This window comes from Lactuca virosa, chromosome 4 (assembly GCF_052849685.1).
Source record: "Lactuca virosa cultivar CGN04683 chromosome 4, Lactuca_virosa_CGN04683_v6, whole genome shotgun sequence".
In the NCBI taxonomy this organism is placed as follows: Eukaryota; Viridiplantae; Streptophyta; class Magnoliopsida; order Asterales; family Asteraceae; genus Lactuca; species Lactuca virosa.
Window position 1 is genome coordinate 479,356,039 of NC_136429.1, and position 15,597 is coordinate 479,371,635.

The window sequence follows — 15,597 nt, forward strand, 5'->3', positions numbered from 1 at the left end:
AATCTCAAGACAAGGTTAGTGACAAATCCAAACTCATATGGACTGGACTTGTGTAGTCTTAACTTCTTGCCACCTGGCAGCACAAGGGCCTGCCATTGCTTCCAAGTTGTTATGAAATCAATTGAGAACTCTCAGAACTCATATGCAAAGCCAACTTTAACTGGAATGGGCATAGAAACAGAAATATGTCAACACGATAGGTTATAAACCTCACGTCGTGTGCTAGTGATAAACTACATGTTTTTTTTATTCTTGATTAGACTCTTGAAATCTTTCAGGATCTTTACGACTCCCACTGTCCTCTTGACATATAAGACTATCTTGTCAAATATTTAAGAGATAGTGCGGATTCTTTATCAAGACAAATACTTCACACAATTGGCCTAAGTTGGTCTTTGTTTTATCCAAAACATCACAACTTACCAATTTCAAATGTACAAGAGTAGGACACTTTTACTTTTACATTTGACAAGTGTTATAAACCTTTCTTTAAGATATATAACTCAACTTACAGTCTTGGAGTATGACTCTAAGACTTCTTTTGGAACAAAGAATGACTCATCTTCTTGATTTAACCATTCCAACAATTCAAGATTCCTCTTCTTAGTCATAAGAATGCACTAAGATGTCCTTAGGGGACTAATTGTGACATGATTTCTAAATCATTAAGATGATCACAAAACATTATACTAAAGCACTCTCCCATCTCTTCAGATTTGAGAAACTTTTATCTTTCTGCCTAATTTGATTATTCTCATTCGTTCTGCCATACATCGAAACTTTTCCAATGTTTCAGAATTATACTTAAACTTGTAAGTATAACCATATTTACTAAACTTTAGTAAATAATGACGAATAGTCTTATAGATCTTTTGTGGTGGACTTGACCGGTGCACCAGAATGTGTACTCGATCCCTTAGTCCTTCACTTGACTCACATATACATGTGAAAAAGGAATTAATCTTAATTTTCCAAAGATGAAAATTCTCATTCATCATACTATACAACTTGCATGATTTCCAAGTTTCTATCCAACTGAAACCTTGGGTGATGAGAATCTTTCCTTGTTTGGTAAATTTAGACACTACCACACACGAAAGAATCAAATTCCATTTTTCCAATATTGCTATCAATAGAATCATATAAACAACCATTTTTCACAAATGCCACTTGTAAGGATATTTAAAATAAATACAAAATTAAAACCTTTTTCTTTTATTTCAAAACTTTGCGGAAAAAACTTATCCTTACAGTGCAAATGCATATGAAAAACTTGTTGTTATGTATTCCTAAGCAATATATCATAAGTCCTAAGCAACAGCTCAAAAAATTCTGATCACCGAACCATGCGATCGAAATCCATCTTCGCGATCAGAATCAGCATATACTTCCTTTAAGTTTCTTCACTTTTCTTTGATTCTTAAAACAACAACATGTGACCCAGTCACATCATGTAAGGAGAATCTGAGAATAGAAACTTAACAAAGTTAGATAGTGGACTTCACCTGAAGTAGAATCAAACATCTTGACTTCATCAACCCTATGATCCTTCAGGTAAATAGGAAGTTTTGTAACCAATGCCCCTCCCTTTGGCAATATAAACATATGGACTCTATGGAAATGGTACACTGGACTATCACAGACTTAGACTTTCTCTTTACCATTTGGTCAACCGAGTTGACTATGGCCGATCCCTTTCCATTGGGAAGAGAAAGCTTTTACTGGGTATCCAATGCAACCATTGTCAATGTCCATTGAAGGTTTGGAAAGTTGATCTTCTAATCAAATTTTCTTTTCTAGTTCTCAAATCATTTCTGATTCAGCAGCACCAAGCAAATAGATAAGATCATTAAGGGTTATATCATAGTCTATTTCATAGTAGTCCCAAAGGAACTCACTATGTGACTTAGAAAGTGATTAAACATTCAACTTTCTTAAGACTTTGACACCCAACTCTCCCGGCTTGTCAATATGTGACTTCATCTCCAAGATGCGATCACACATAGACCTTGCTTGCCAATAGGGCTTGAGTGACCTTGAACTTGTGCGTTAGGGAGAATAATTGGAGGAGGTGGAGGAAGTGAAGTTCCAAGAGATTTGGGAAGATCATAGATGTCTGAACTAGACATCTTTTGAGAGATATTCAAGATAGTTCATTTAAAGTCCTTAATATAACACCCAATACGAAATATTAAGGCTAAGACCCAACACGATATTTTATAACTTGGAAGAGGGATGCCGTAATCCAAGCTATAGAATATTTGAAGGTAGGTGAATGACGATTCACCAATTTCCACCATAAAACTGGAATAAATTATTAGGTTTTTAATTGGATTTGAAACTCCTAGATCTTTTTGAGTTTCACTGAACTGTTCAATGGCATGTTTCAATCTCGAGTGTGCCCTTCAGGTTTTGTGATTGGGATGCCGAGGATCACAAAACAAGGTGTGAAGTAACCATGCAAATTACTTGGTACTCTTAAATGTTTATCACCCAACCGATGTGCCGGTTAGCCACACACGCTCCACCGACCTATGATAAATTTTAAGAAACCCTTTGCCTACCTTGTTAAATCAAGCTAGTGTGCCGGTTAACCACACGCGCTCCACTAACCGACTTAAGCAAAGTGCAAAGTGTAATTTCATGGGTTAGCACCTTATTCACATTTCCTAAGTAACTAAGATTGGGAATTTATAAAAGTTTAGTTACTTAGTATTTATCATTAATACTTTTAATGAAGGGAGAATTATAGTCCTTGTCCTACCCGTTCGGCTAACGACCCTCCACCAGTCAAGGAAGCGGTGGGTGAGAGTGGACACCCATTAAGCTTCCATTTTATAAGAAGCAACCTTATACCCCCCTTATAGACCGGCTTCGTGAATGAGGCCTACTAACGGTAAAACTAACTTGCTCTTATATATATATATATATATATATATATATATATATATATATATATATATATATATATATATATATATATATATATATATATATATTATTAACTTATAATACTATAAAGTATAAGTATTGAATTTTAACTTTTAAAATTCTAAGGGCTTAACTTGGTTAAAGTATTCATAAGCGAAATAATTTTTAAATTCCAAAACTTGAGGGCAAGTTTTGAAACTATTCAATTCAATAACTTATGTGTTTAAAGTAGTTTTAATTCAACAAACTCTTCAAGTTCCATAACTTGAGGACAAGTTATGGAAGACTTTAAACCATTAAAGAATGTGACTTTTCTTTATTCATAACCTATGGAAATATTTATGAGTTTTATGAATCTTAAATGTGACTTTTCATCTAACTTGAGGACAAGTTACAAAAACACATTTTAGAATCAACTCTTAGATTAATTTGGATTGAAAACAATAATTTCACATAACATTCCTATTAATCTAAGCAACTCATAAGAACAAGATAATTCATTCAAACTTTTTTCATGTAATTAGCCTAATCATTAAACTAATACAAAACATGAATCTATTGATAATTATCTTTGAAATTGGATTAGCATGAACATTACCACATCAAAACAGGTTTACAAGTTGAAAAACAGCTTAGGGTAATGTTCCTAGTCCAATTCCAGCCAAAACAGTCGAAGATATGCAAACTGGAACACAAACTCGTCGAGTTCTTATAGGAAACTCGTCGAGTTCATGCCTTAACACATGAACTCGTCGAGTTTATGGCCAGAACTCGTCGAGTTTTCTGTCTGGACAGATTCTCAGCCTTGAAATATAAGTTGCATCAAGTATAATTGAAAACAGCCCTAGGCTCTGATACCACTGTTGGGTTATGAGCATTCTAACACTCATAAGTGTACATGCAACCCTAAATACCTTGGATCTATATTTTCTCTATTATACATGCAAATATGAATATTCCAAGGTATTACCCTAACTAGCATACAATCTTTTGATACTTGGGTAATAAAATGGATAGAATACATACCTTGTTGATGTAGCTTGACTCCATGAAGCTTGAGAGCCTAGTGCCCCAAATGTGACACCTCAAATGGTTCACACAACATCACCATCACATGGAATAACCATGAGGAGAAGACACTCCATGCTCAAATCGGCTAGCCCTCAAATATGTATCACTAGTGCCAATTTCTTGAGCCAAAGGGGTCCTTATATAGTGTGTACATTAGGGTTACACCATGTAACCCATGTCTTTACCCATCCCTTATGCTCCATGGGTTTTAACCTCCATGGAGTATCCATGGGTCACCACATGGGTTAAACCCAACAAAAGAAATCTTGGATCATAAGCCCACATATATAAGAATGAATGATTTACACAATCAATCCCCATATATTTAATTAGTCTCTTTTGATCACTAAATTAATTCCAAATTAATTCTTGATCAATACTAATTAAATAACATGATTTCATATTAATATATTAGAACTTATATTATATTAATATGTCACAAATGTCCTCTTCTCACAAACGGTCTATCCAAATGTTCTGATGCCATGCAACCCAAATGGACCATGCCGAGTCGGGTCAAGTACATACCAATTATAGTTATGGACTTAGACACTAATCCAATAGATTTTGGGGCTTTGCGAAGATTGGTCACGGCTACCCTGGGAAGGCTAGGGTGTGCCCAGGATGGTGACCATATTACTAGAGTGGTTAGGCGTGTAAGGAATGGTAAGGAATGATTTCGAGGACGAAATCTAATTTAAGTGGGGGAGAGTTGTAACACCCCGTTTATTAAATAAATAAATAAACGCATAGTAGCCCTAAAATCGATAATTATATATCCAGGGTTGGTCTCGAGGGGTTAATTGCTACTATTTTAGAAGTTGGGGGTTAAAATTTAAGTTTCAGATTGATTTTGTAAGTATTTATGAAGGCAGTGACTAAATGATAACTTCTGGGACTTCATTTGAAGAGAATTTGGGACTAAGGGGCTAATTGGTAAGTTTTAGACCTAAGTTGAAAGAAATTGTTATGGAGAGGGGCCATTCCTGCCATTATGGAAGGAAGTTTGATAAGGCACGGTATTTAACTCTTTCATTGTCATTCGTAACCCTAAACCTAACCAATGTTCAGCCGCCACCCTCTCCACCCTCCTTCTCCTCCTGCCACCACCATCTCTTCCATAGTCACTATGCACCACCGTGTGGAGGATGCAACCCATCGAGTCAAGCCCCGTTGTCGTCGTTCCTGTTGTTGCTAGAGACGGAGACCGGCAATGGAGCGTAGTTTTGTCGGAAACAATGGGAAGCAATTCGTAGCCACCTGATGCCGCCTGTAATGTTGGAAATGGCCGGAGAAACCCCCCCCCCCCCCCCCCGAGATCGGAGTGTGAGCTGTGAACGAAGAAGAGCAGGTCGCGAACAGCCAGAATCTCTCAGTTAGACCACCTCGTCTCGCATTTCTGTCCTTCTCGAGGTGTTCGACGTCACGAGTGCCATGGTTGCCGTCGGAAATGGCTTTCAGCCGCCATTTCAAGGTGGTTGTGTGTGTGTTTATTTTTAGTGTGTGTGTATATTATTTGAGAAGTTGCATTGTATGATGTAAAAAAAGGGAATAATGGAAATGAAACTCAAAACTGCCACCGTAGGTTGGTGGCTGTCGCCACCGGCCGCCGCGTTGGGTGGCGGTGTGCTTATTTGTGTTTGGATATCGTTTGGGATGCTTGGACTCGATTGGACTAGAAACCCTAACCACCACCGTGAGGTGGTGGCCGTCGCCGTGTGCCACCGTTGACCACCACTACCCGAGGTGGTAGTGGGTGGTGCCCGATTAGTGAAACCCTAATGGGCTTAAGGACTTGATTTTGGGCCTATTGGGCTATGATGGGTTGAAAACCCTAATTAGGGTTTAGAAAACCCTATTTTTGGGATTATGGGCTTGCACTTATCTGGATCGCATCGGAATTATTTAATGAACTTAAAATATTAATTAATAATCATTGCAAATTAACCTAAGGCCATGTGGGACTTAATGGATTAAGTCCTTAATGGGTTAAGTAAGGACACTTAACCCTAATCATCATTTTATATGAAACCCTAATTTCACTTGGGTTGTTGTTGGGCCTTTCTATTGGGCTTTTGTGTTTGGGCCAATAATGGGCTATCCAAGAATAATCATATGGACTAGAATATGTTGATGGGCTTAGGGTAAGGCCCATATGAAGGTGTGGGCCCAGTTTGGAAAATTGGGCCGTAGATGGGCCATAGTTTGGGCCTTGATGATTATATGATATTGGGCCATTAGAAATGCCAAATGTTTGGACTGGACTAAGTAGTTGGGCCTTAATTATGACCATGTAAAGGTTTGGGCCCAATTTGGAAATTTTGGCCATATGTTGGGCTTTGATTCCTAGTTTGACTTTTGGGCTGTTGGATTGGGCCTTGGGCTTGAATCAAGCCAAGATGGGGTAATGTAGCCTGTTACTCAAAGAACTTGTGGTTATATGTTGGGACCCAATTATTAATTTGGCGATGTTTTGATATTGACAGTTCAGGAATCTGTCATCCAGTAGTTGGGATTGTGTCTACGGGACTTCAGCATTGTGAGGTGAGTTACCTTCCAGTAGGGGTGGGTCTAAGGCACCAATGCCGACCCACTAGTAGGTGATTATGTTTGAGATGATTGTCTTTGTGATAATTATATGGTTGTCACTATTTGATATGCTTATTGTGTTGGGATGCTTATTGTGTTGGGATGCTATGAGATATGTGATTATGCTATGAGACATGAGATCCTTGGGATTACACTCTGATATGGTTTATGATACTATGTTTTGATTACTGACACTTTGGTTTTGACATGAGACATTATTATGAATGTTTTTTTACTAATGGTTTTATGTAATAACTTAATTAAAATGAAATTTTTGGCCTGTATTTTTGGGATGTTACATCAAAAGTCACAACAATTTTAAACTTTTCAAAATAAACCATAATCATAAAAATGTTACAAAATCATTGTTTAAAAAGTGTTTAACAATATCAGAGTATCCCAAAATCATACGACCATAAATCAGGAGGATGTATACGGTTGCACCTTCGCCTTTCGTGATCATCAGAAGTACCTAAAACAATAAACTAAAATCGTAAGCCAAAGCTTAGTGAGTCCCCCCAAAGTACCACCACATAAACACAACAAACAACAGCATGCATAAATGAGCCTTCAACATGACTGGACCACATTGCTGTGCCTATAGCCTATATGGACCGCTCCCAAGCCTTCAGCATGACTGGACCGCCTCGCAGGGCCTACAGCCAATCCGGACCGCTCGTCAGGCCTTCAACTTGACTGCCTCGTAGGCCTAAAGCCTATCTAGAGCGCCGCGGGTATCGTGGCCTTCAGCACAATGCAGGAACGCCTTAGCTCAACCAACTATCACATCTCGAAATACACATAACAGATAAACATATAACCAGTAAATAGACAACAAGCAGATCTACAGATCACCCCCATGCTAATATCCTATATACCAGGATACTGATCTAACAGGTCTCTACCACATAATAACATATTGCCATATAACAGGATATTCAATCCAATGGGTCGGCCTTGGTGCCTTCGACCCACAAGTAAAGTGAGGAAGAATCACCTGTCAATCTGAACAATAACTTATGAGGTCCCGACTCCGAATCTCAGCTCTAACCGTCACCTATCCAACCGAAGGACCAATTCTCAAACACAATCCAAAATACCAAAAATACCCTTACGTCAAACTTGGTCAACCTTGCTCAAAGTCAAACTCAAAGTCAACCCCTAGCTGAGTCAACCCGACCGAGTCGACTCATCCGAGTATGATGGGCGTACTCTTCTGTACGCGGGGCGTACTCAGTGTTTGACTAGCCTACGGGGCGCTGACCGCGTATGCACAGCGTACCACTTGGTACGCCCAACGTACACGCCCTATTCAGCCCTTTTTCCATTAAGAGCTTAATACACCACATCTTCATGTCCAAAGTCATATCTAAGGCTAAAATATCATCATGAGTTGTAAGTTTTCCAACTTTATGACTTAGCATGTCCAATTAGTGCTTAAAACACAAAGCCTCGACATCTTAATGCATTAAGACCCTCTATAGCATGCATGGAGCAAAACTAACCATCAAGACCACATTTTATAACTTAAGACCCTTTCTAAGGTCTAAAAGGACAACTTAATGGGTCAAGAACATGCCATGCTCAAGAATCACCATTTTTGGGACAAAAGTGTCTTAAAGAGATAAATATATTGATCTACAAGATGGAGTGATCAAGATGTGAACTTTTTTTTACCTCCTGGAGGTTGCTAAGAAGAAGGTGATCTCAGATCCAAGATGCTTCCAAGCGCCAAGATCTTCTCACCACCTTCCTCTTCTTCAAAAACACCTCCAAAACACTCCAATGGCTTCAAGATGCACTCTTCTCACTTAGGGTTTGCTTAGGAAAAATTTTCACAGAGGGGATGATGAAGAAAATGAGACATCAGGCTATAATGAGGTTTATATATGGACCAATCCTTAAATATTACGATTTTCCATTTCTTCATGTATGCCCCGCGTACAAGGTGTACGCCCAGCGTACACAACGTACGCTCAACGTACTTAACTTGGGAAAAATTACCATATTGTCACTTTGGCCCAATCTAGCAACCTTCCTCAACACAAGGCTCAAAAATACAATATTAATCAAACATAGGGTTGAAATTGAAATTACCTTGACATCAGGATGTTACAAAGTGTGTCAAAAATATCTCTCGACCAAGTATTCCTCCTTTGAATCTTGAATTCTATGGGGACTGAGGGTCCACGATTGATTAAGTATGTTGTTGTGTTGTCTGAATCTACCTATAGATCTTTGGTAGACATAAACACAATCTCATGTTTTTCCCTCTCATTCAATGCTTTTTTCATCCTCTCGGCTATTCCATTATGTTGAGGTGTTTCTATAACTGTCATCAACATTCTTTCCTCATCTCCATCACAACAATCAAAGGCAAGTAGTGTGCATACATTTTTGGGTTCATATTCATAATAGAGAAGTTGAAGTATTCAAATACTTATGAACTAAAGGCAAGTAGCGCAAATGTTAAAAGGAGGCTAAAGAATTGCCATATGTCAAACATCAGTGGTGATGATTTATTCAACAAACTGGAATTGTTATATAATACAACTAACACAATATTAAATTTCACTTATTCAGTTTCGTGTTTAACGTACATAATATTGTTGATTATTCCCATTAAAACTTAAAAATCTTATTTACGATCTACCATGTATCAAGGGAGATTAAACATTTTGGATTAGATTTCGATTGAGAACGTTTTTATGGAAAATATTGATTATTAAAGTATAATATATGAATTTTCTTATCAAAATGAAAGAAGACTTGATGTCTCAAAAAAGTAATGTGCTACTTTTTATATTCTTTTGGAAAGTTGGTTGTAGTAATTTTAATTTATTATTAATGATTGAAGACTCACATATGGTGCTTAGTACGAAATTTACAAAATATTTGTTATTAACTTTATGTTTTGAATTTAACGGTAGGTAATTTATGTAATAACGTTAACTATATATATATATATATATATATATATATATATATATATATATATATAACCTCAGTTTGATTTTCACACAAGGCCACCAAAATTTCATGGTAGTGCCGGATGATGAGAACTTCCTTACATAATTTAAATTTTTCAACGACGTGACAACAATAACAAGATTTCCACGAGAACATAATAGCATTTCTTATGTTTATCGTGAGAGAGATGGGAAAGAAGAGGCACGGAGGAAATTGTTAAATTAGGGAAGAAGCTTTAATAAAGAGGTGTAGCATTTGTTGGATTAATCGGTTTAGTCAAATGATTCAAAAGTAGTTTTTATATCTAGGTGTATTTTAGGAAAGTTTTGTGTTTTTAGCTTTTTTTACAAGTATTTGTATTAGAGTCAAAGTCTTTTAGTTTAGTATAAATAGGGCTATGTTTAAGTAAAGTTATATTGAGATTTCCAGTAATAATTTCAAGGTTAACAAGTAATTCATCGGTTCTTGGTTTTTCTTATTCTGTATTTAATTCATACCTTGGGAAACAAGGTAATATCAGGTGGTATTACTAACACCTGGTATTAGAGCGAGGTGAAGACGGTGCCGTTTTAAGAGTCGACTTTCGAAGGAGAGGAGCCTTCGGGTGTTGGGTTGCCACTATAGGTGAAGTGGGGTGTTTGGCAGAGGTTTATTTATGCGGGGTGCAACAAACTCATGGTTTGATCGAACAAGAAGGTTCATGACAGTAGGGGCTATTTTGAGACCCTTTTACAGCATAAGAAGAAAACGGTATAGTGTTTTTTAGTCGACCTTTGTCCTGTGGAGACGGGGAGCACCGTACGTGATGAGAGAGGTTACCGGTGATAAACACAGGCAGTCTGTGGCTGTTAGTTATGATCAAAGAATGGTTTGTTACGAGACGTTTTCAACAAGGGGTGCTGCTCTCAGGTTTGAATAGTTCTTGATCAGTTTGTTTGTGATAAGGGGATACCGACATAGGTGCGAAAAGCGGGCGGGAAGGACCCATCAAAGAACGGTGATCGAAACAAAGGAAGAGATTGGAGAAACTACACGGTATGAACATTATGGCATTGGAGTTCAAATCGGATGGCTTTGGATGTGGCCAAGGAAGAGGTCGTTGATCCGGTAAAAGTTGAGATGGTAATGAACTTGTCTAACAGGATGACATGGTATATGTCACATGTGTTGTCAACAATCAAAGGGATTGAGAGAAGACTTTGGATGTGACCGAGGTGAAAGTCGGGTGTCCGGGAATGGTCGAGAATCGAGATGGTTCGAAAAGAAGGTGATTAAACATTGTTATGAACGAGCAGTACGACCAAACCGATTAAGGGGTGATTGTTGGATTAATCAGTTTAATCAAATGATTCAAAAGCAGTTTTTATATTTAGGGATATTTTATGAAAGTTTTGTGTTTTTAGCTTTATTTCCAAGTCTTTGTATTAGAGTCAAAGTCTTTTAGTTTAGTATAAATAGGACTATGTTTAAGTAAATCTATATTGAGATTTCAGTAATAATTTCAAGGTTAACAAGTAATTCATTTGTTCTTGTTTTTTCTTCTTCTGTATTTAATTCATACCTTGGGAACCAAGCTAATATCAGGTGGTATTACTAACAACATTAGTGTACTACAAAGTACACCTGTGTGAAGGCTTGTGGGCTCAACTAACGCCTAAAATTAGATAGAATCAAGCAAAGGGACCATGCGTGCAACGTTTACAAACCATAGGGACCAAGTGCATAGAGGTTTTCATTGTTGGCCTCAACAAGCCAGTTTTGGCAATCTAAAGGGACCAGTTTTGCCAAAAAGTTATGTAACTTTTGGCAATCTACAAATATCTTGTTTATCTTACCATTTGCAAAAATAAAATAAAATAAAATAAAATAAAATAAAATAAAGAAATTTGGTGAAGGCCAACAAAGTCAATAGTCAACGGACACCCGCTAGCAGCACAATAACGACCGGCACAAGAACCAGATGAAATCATCCCGTTCACTGCCGCAATTCTGAAGCTCATTTCTGGATACAAGAGATATTGTGAAGAATCAAAGGTCCAATCAGGAGAAGCTAAACGACGATGCTACCCACACCTATCAAAGATACCGAATCCTCTTTCATATTCCCAGACCAGACATGTCAACGTTTTACTGTTGCTGAAATTCAATCGGCGACCCAAAACTTCGACGAGGCTTTAGTCATTGGCCGGGGAGGATTCGGTAAGGTGTATAAATGTTCCAACATCGGGTCCATGAGCGAAGTTGCAGTCAAACGATTGCACTCCATGTCCAATCAAGGAGCCCATGAATTTGAGTCGGAAGTCAAGGTCCTTTCTATGCTGCGACATGGTAATCTTCTGTCTTTAATTGGTTATTGCAATGATGAAAGAGAGATGGTTCTCGTTTATGAGTTCATGCCTAATGGGACACTTGAAGATTATCTTCGCAAACCCAATTCCTCTTTATCCTGGTTACAACTACTGAAGATATGTGTAGGAGCAGCTCAGGGTCTAGACTACCTTCACAGGGGTACATCAGCTCAGCATGGAGTCATACATCGTGATGTGAAAACTTCTAATATTTTGTTGGATGCAAACTTTGTTGCTAAAGTTTCAGACTTCGGATTGGCTAAAGTTGGTTTAATGGATAGAACTCATGTGAGCACGGCTGTCAAAGGGACATTTGGGTATATGGATCCGTGCTACTTCTATACTGGAAAATTGACATGAAAATCAGATGTTTACGCTTTTGGGGTGGTACTGTTTGAAGTATTGTCTCGGAAAAAAGCGGTAGATTCAACCCTTGATGAAGACCAATGGGGTTTGGCAGGTTGGGCTCAAAAGAAAATCAAAGCGGGAAAACTCAATCAAATTATTGACCGGAGATTAGTCGGACAAATCTCCAGAAAATGCATGAAGGAGTTTGCAAGGATAGCACGCTACTGTTTACACACTGAACCAAAACAACGCCCTGCCATGGCCGAGGTTGTGGTCAAGCTCGAGTCTATTCTTTCACAAGAAACGGAAATTGCCAATTCTGATGATAGTGAAGAAGGATTTATTTACAAGCTAAGATCACTTTTCACGGGCAAAGTTGATGATGCAATAGAAAGCAAATACGATTTCAGCAGGTACCATGACTTGATACGAATCGAAGTTGATACTGCAATAGGAAGCAGTAAGGATGGAAGTTTTAGAACATTCACATATTCTGAATTGGCAAGTGCAACAAATGATTTCATGGAGGAGGTGCTTTCCCCAACTCTAAATGAATCCATTTACAAAGGATGGGTCGATGAAAGGACATATGCCCCAACAAAATGTGGCATTGGTTTGCCGATATATGTTAGGAAGATCGTGAGTCTCTCACAGAAGGTACTTCTTCCAATATGTGAAATGATGATGTGGGACTTACTTCGCATAGCATAATGAATGAACATAGATTTTTCATGCATTCTAACATTTTTTAGCCAATTTGGCTATGCAGAAGGTCATCAAACTAAAAAACTTCAATCATTCCAAGTTTGTAAAACTCTTGGGATATTGCTGCAACAAGGAAGAACTGTTTTGTGTTTATGAGTTCATTCATGGCAAAAGTTTGGATAAATATCTTTACAGAGGTACGCATCTCTTCTAGTTCTAATTGTAATGAACCTTATTGTCAAATTGACAGTTGGTAATATTACCGTGCTTTTGAGTTGTTGAAGCATAATAATATATATGAAAGAATGAAAATCACAATTTCTTTTTCTTGGGTTACTTGATATGCAGAGCAAGCTACAACTTCACTTTCTTGGCTTGCACGATTGAACATAGCAATAGGAGCAGCTGAAAGCCTGTTATATTTACATAAGAGGAACCAGGCAGCATATAGCCAATTTAAAACCAGTCACATATTGGTGGATACGGTAATATACTCTGCAGCTGATGTGCTTGCATTTTTAACGTAGAATGAAAGTAAATAACACAAGAGTGTTAAGGTTTCACAAAGAAGAATTTAATTCATATCCAAGGCATTCTTTTTGAAATTTATTAATTCACAAGGAAGAACTAAATTTAACAGGTATTGCTGTATTGCCATATTTCAGAAAATCAAAATTGTTAGAAAATCACTGAAATCAAGAAACTTACAATATTTTCCAACCAGAAAGAAATATTTAATCTCATTTATCCATAAGGAATCTGCTAAGTCCTCAATATGCTCAGCATCAGTTTTGCATCTTAGCCTCACATCAGTTTTAATTTCTTTTTCTATACCTTTCATGCTTGTTTTCAGGATTTTAATGCTCGGCTTTCGGATTTTTCTTTTGTTTCTTACTCATTCCAAATTGATCGATATTATGCTGCCCCTGAATGGTTTCGTTACCGAGCAGATAGATTTGAGAGCCTTTTCCAGGAAGAAGACACATTTGTTAGTCTTCATGGACTATCACCTGCAGATGGTATTAGAAGTGAAACATTTTTTATATTCTTATTATATATTTGAATGATATCCCAACCAAATCTTTTCCATGAACTTAGCCCTATGGTTAAAAAACTTGAAGGGGCGTTTGGTGTGTAGAATATTTTGGAAGGAATTGGAATTTGTCAAAAGATTTCGAATCTAAAGGAATTGAATTCTGTCACACATTTGGTTGGCAGAAAATGGAATGGAATTCCTAGTGTTCGTGAGCGAGAAGAGGGAAAACATATGGAGATGCCTTTACTTGTGAAATTAGAGGGTTAAAAAGATATTGGAGTACTTCTATCTAACAAGGAGGAAATGCTGGCGATTGAATTCCATGGATTCAGGATGGAATGTTGAAATCTCTTGCTCAAAGGATTCTTTGAATACCAAATGTAGGATTAAAATGCAACTGAATTCCAATTCCTACCAAATCTTACAGAATCCAACGTCCAAACGCCCCCTTACTTATTGATGCATGCACCAATGGCTAACCCATCAAACTCCACTTTGACAGATTTTACGATGAAAAATGAGATCTATGCTTTTGGAGTGGTGCTGCTGGAAATACTAACCGGGATGATGGTGTATGATGAGGAGAGACCTGTCGGAAAGGAAAATTTGGTGGAATGGGCTATGCCATTGTTAGCAAATGAGGTAAATCTTAGAATGATTATGGACCCACAACTTCAACATAACGATTGTCCTCCAAAAGGAGCATTCAAGTTGGCTCAACTTGTTTTAAACTGTCTTCATGGTAAAAAAGATGAACGCCCCTCAATGGAAGAAATTTTGCTGGTGTTGAATCAATGTTATCAAGAAGAAATCGAAAGAGTTTGACGCTTAAAAGTCAAACAAATAGTTCTTTTAGACCTGTGAATGTAAAGTATATGATCCTGGAAGTCAGCTGAATAAATAGGCAGGAAAGATAGTGAATGTTAGATCCATTTGTAGAATGTATAAATCGAGTTAAATATTTTTCGAGATTGTCGGGTTGCTCATTTAGTGCTCCTGTCCAAAGCCAACAAAGTAATTGGCCACTAGATCATGCATGTGGGACTACTTTGAGTCAAAGCATGTTGTATTTCCAAAGGTTGGATTATAAGAACCTTTTAGTAACGATAAGATTACATGAACAAAGATTATCTATCTACTCCTAGTTTTATGAATATTGTTGTATTTGATTTACTCTTAGCATGTATAGTGTCTTCATTATAAATATAAATATACAATACACTACAAATTCATTGGAGATTAATCATAATTACTCTTAAATGGTATCAACCATATTCCGATCCTCTTCTATTCATCTTTTCTAAGCCACCCGCTCCATCTCCTATTTTCGCAATCACCATGGCTAATGGCAGTACCTCCCCTCGCTCTCAATACTATCTTACACATGCTTACTATTAAGCTCTCTTCATCGAACTATCTTCTGTGGAAAAACCAAATCATCCCACTTTTCAAATATCAAAACCTTTTTTCACACATTAATGGTGATTCCACTCGTCCATGTAAGACGATTTTGGTTGAAAACAAGTCTTCTCCTAATTTATTGAAGAGGATATGGCAGAGATTTTAGGTCTCTAGACTGCTTGAGAATTGTGGACTACC

The 15,597-nt window shown here is 37.5% G+C and overlaps 1 protein-coding gene and 1 pseudogene across 1 annotated transcript; both read left to right on the plus strand.

The window, feature by feature from the left end:
• Positions 1 to 11,510: 11,510 nt before the first annotated feature.
• LOC145109225 (putative serine/threonine-protein kinase PBL11) lies at positions 11,511 to 15,152 on the plus strand. The gene is made up of 5 exons (XM_079046346.1): positions 11,511 to 12,914; positions 13,027 to 13,159; positions 13,311 to 13,447; positions 13,816 to 13,981; positions 14,501 to 15,152. The coding sequence occupies exons 1-5, from the start codon at positions 12,453 to 12,455 to the stop codon at positions 14,821 to 14,823; spliced, it is 1,221 nt and encodes a 406-aa protein (XP_078902472.1). The 5' UTR covers positions 11,511 to 12,452; the 3' UTR covers positions 14,824 to 15,152.
• Positions 11,622 to 12,269, plus strand: LOC145106879 (putative receptor-like protein kinase At5g38990 pseudogene; annotated as a pseudogene).
• Positions 15,153 to 15,597: the final 445 nt, after the last annotated feature.

Coding starts and splice junctions, on each gene's coding strand:
- LOC145109225 (XM_079046346.1), top strand. CDS start 12,453: ATGAAGGAGTTTGCAAGGATAGCACGCTACTGTTTACACACTGAACCA. Junction 12,915..13,026: donor TCGTGAGTCTCTCACAGAAG/GTACTTCTTCCA, acceptor TTGGCTATGCAG/AAGGTCATCAAACTAAAAAA. Junction 13,448..13,815: donor GTCACATATTGGTGGATACG/GTAATATACTCT, acceptor GCTTGTTTTCAG/GATTTTAATGCTCGGCTTTC.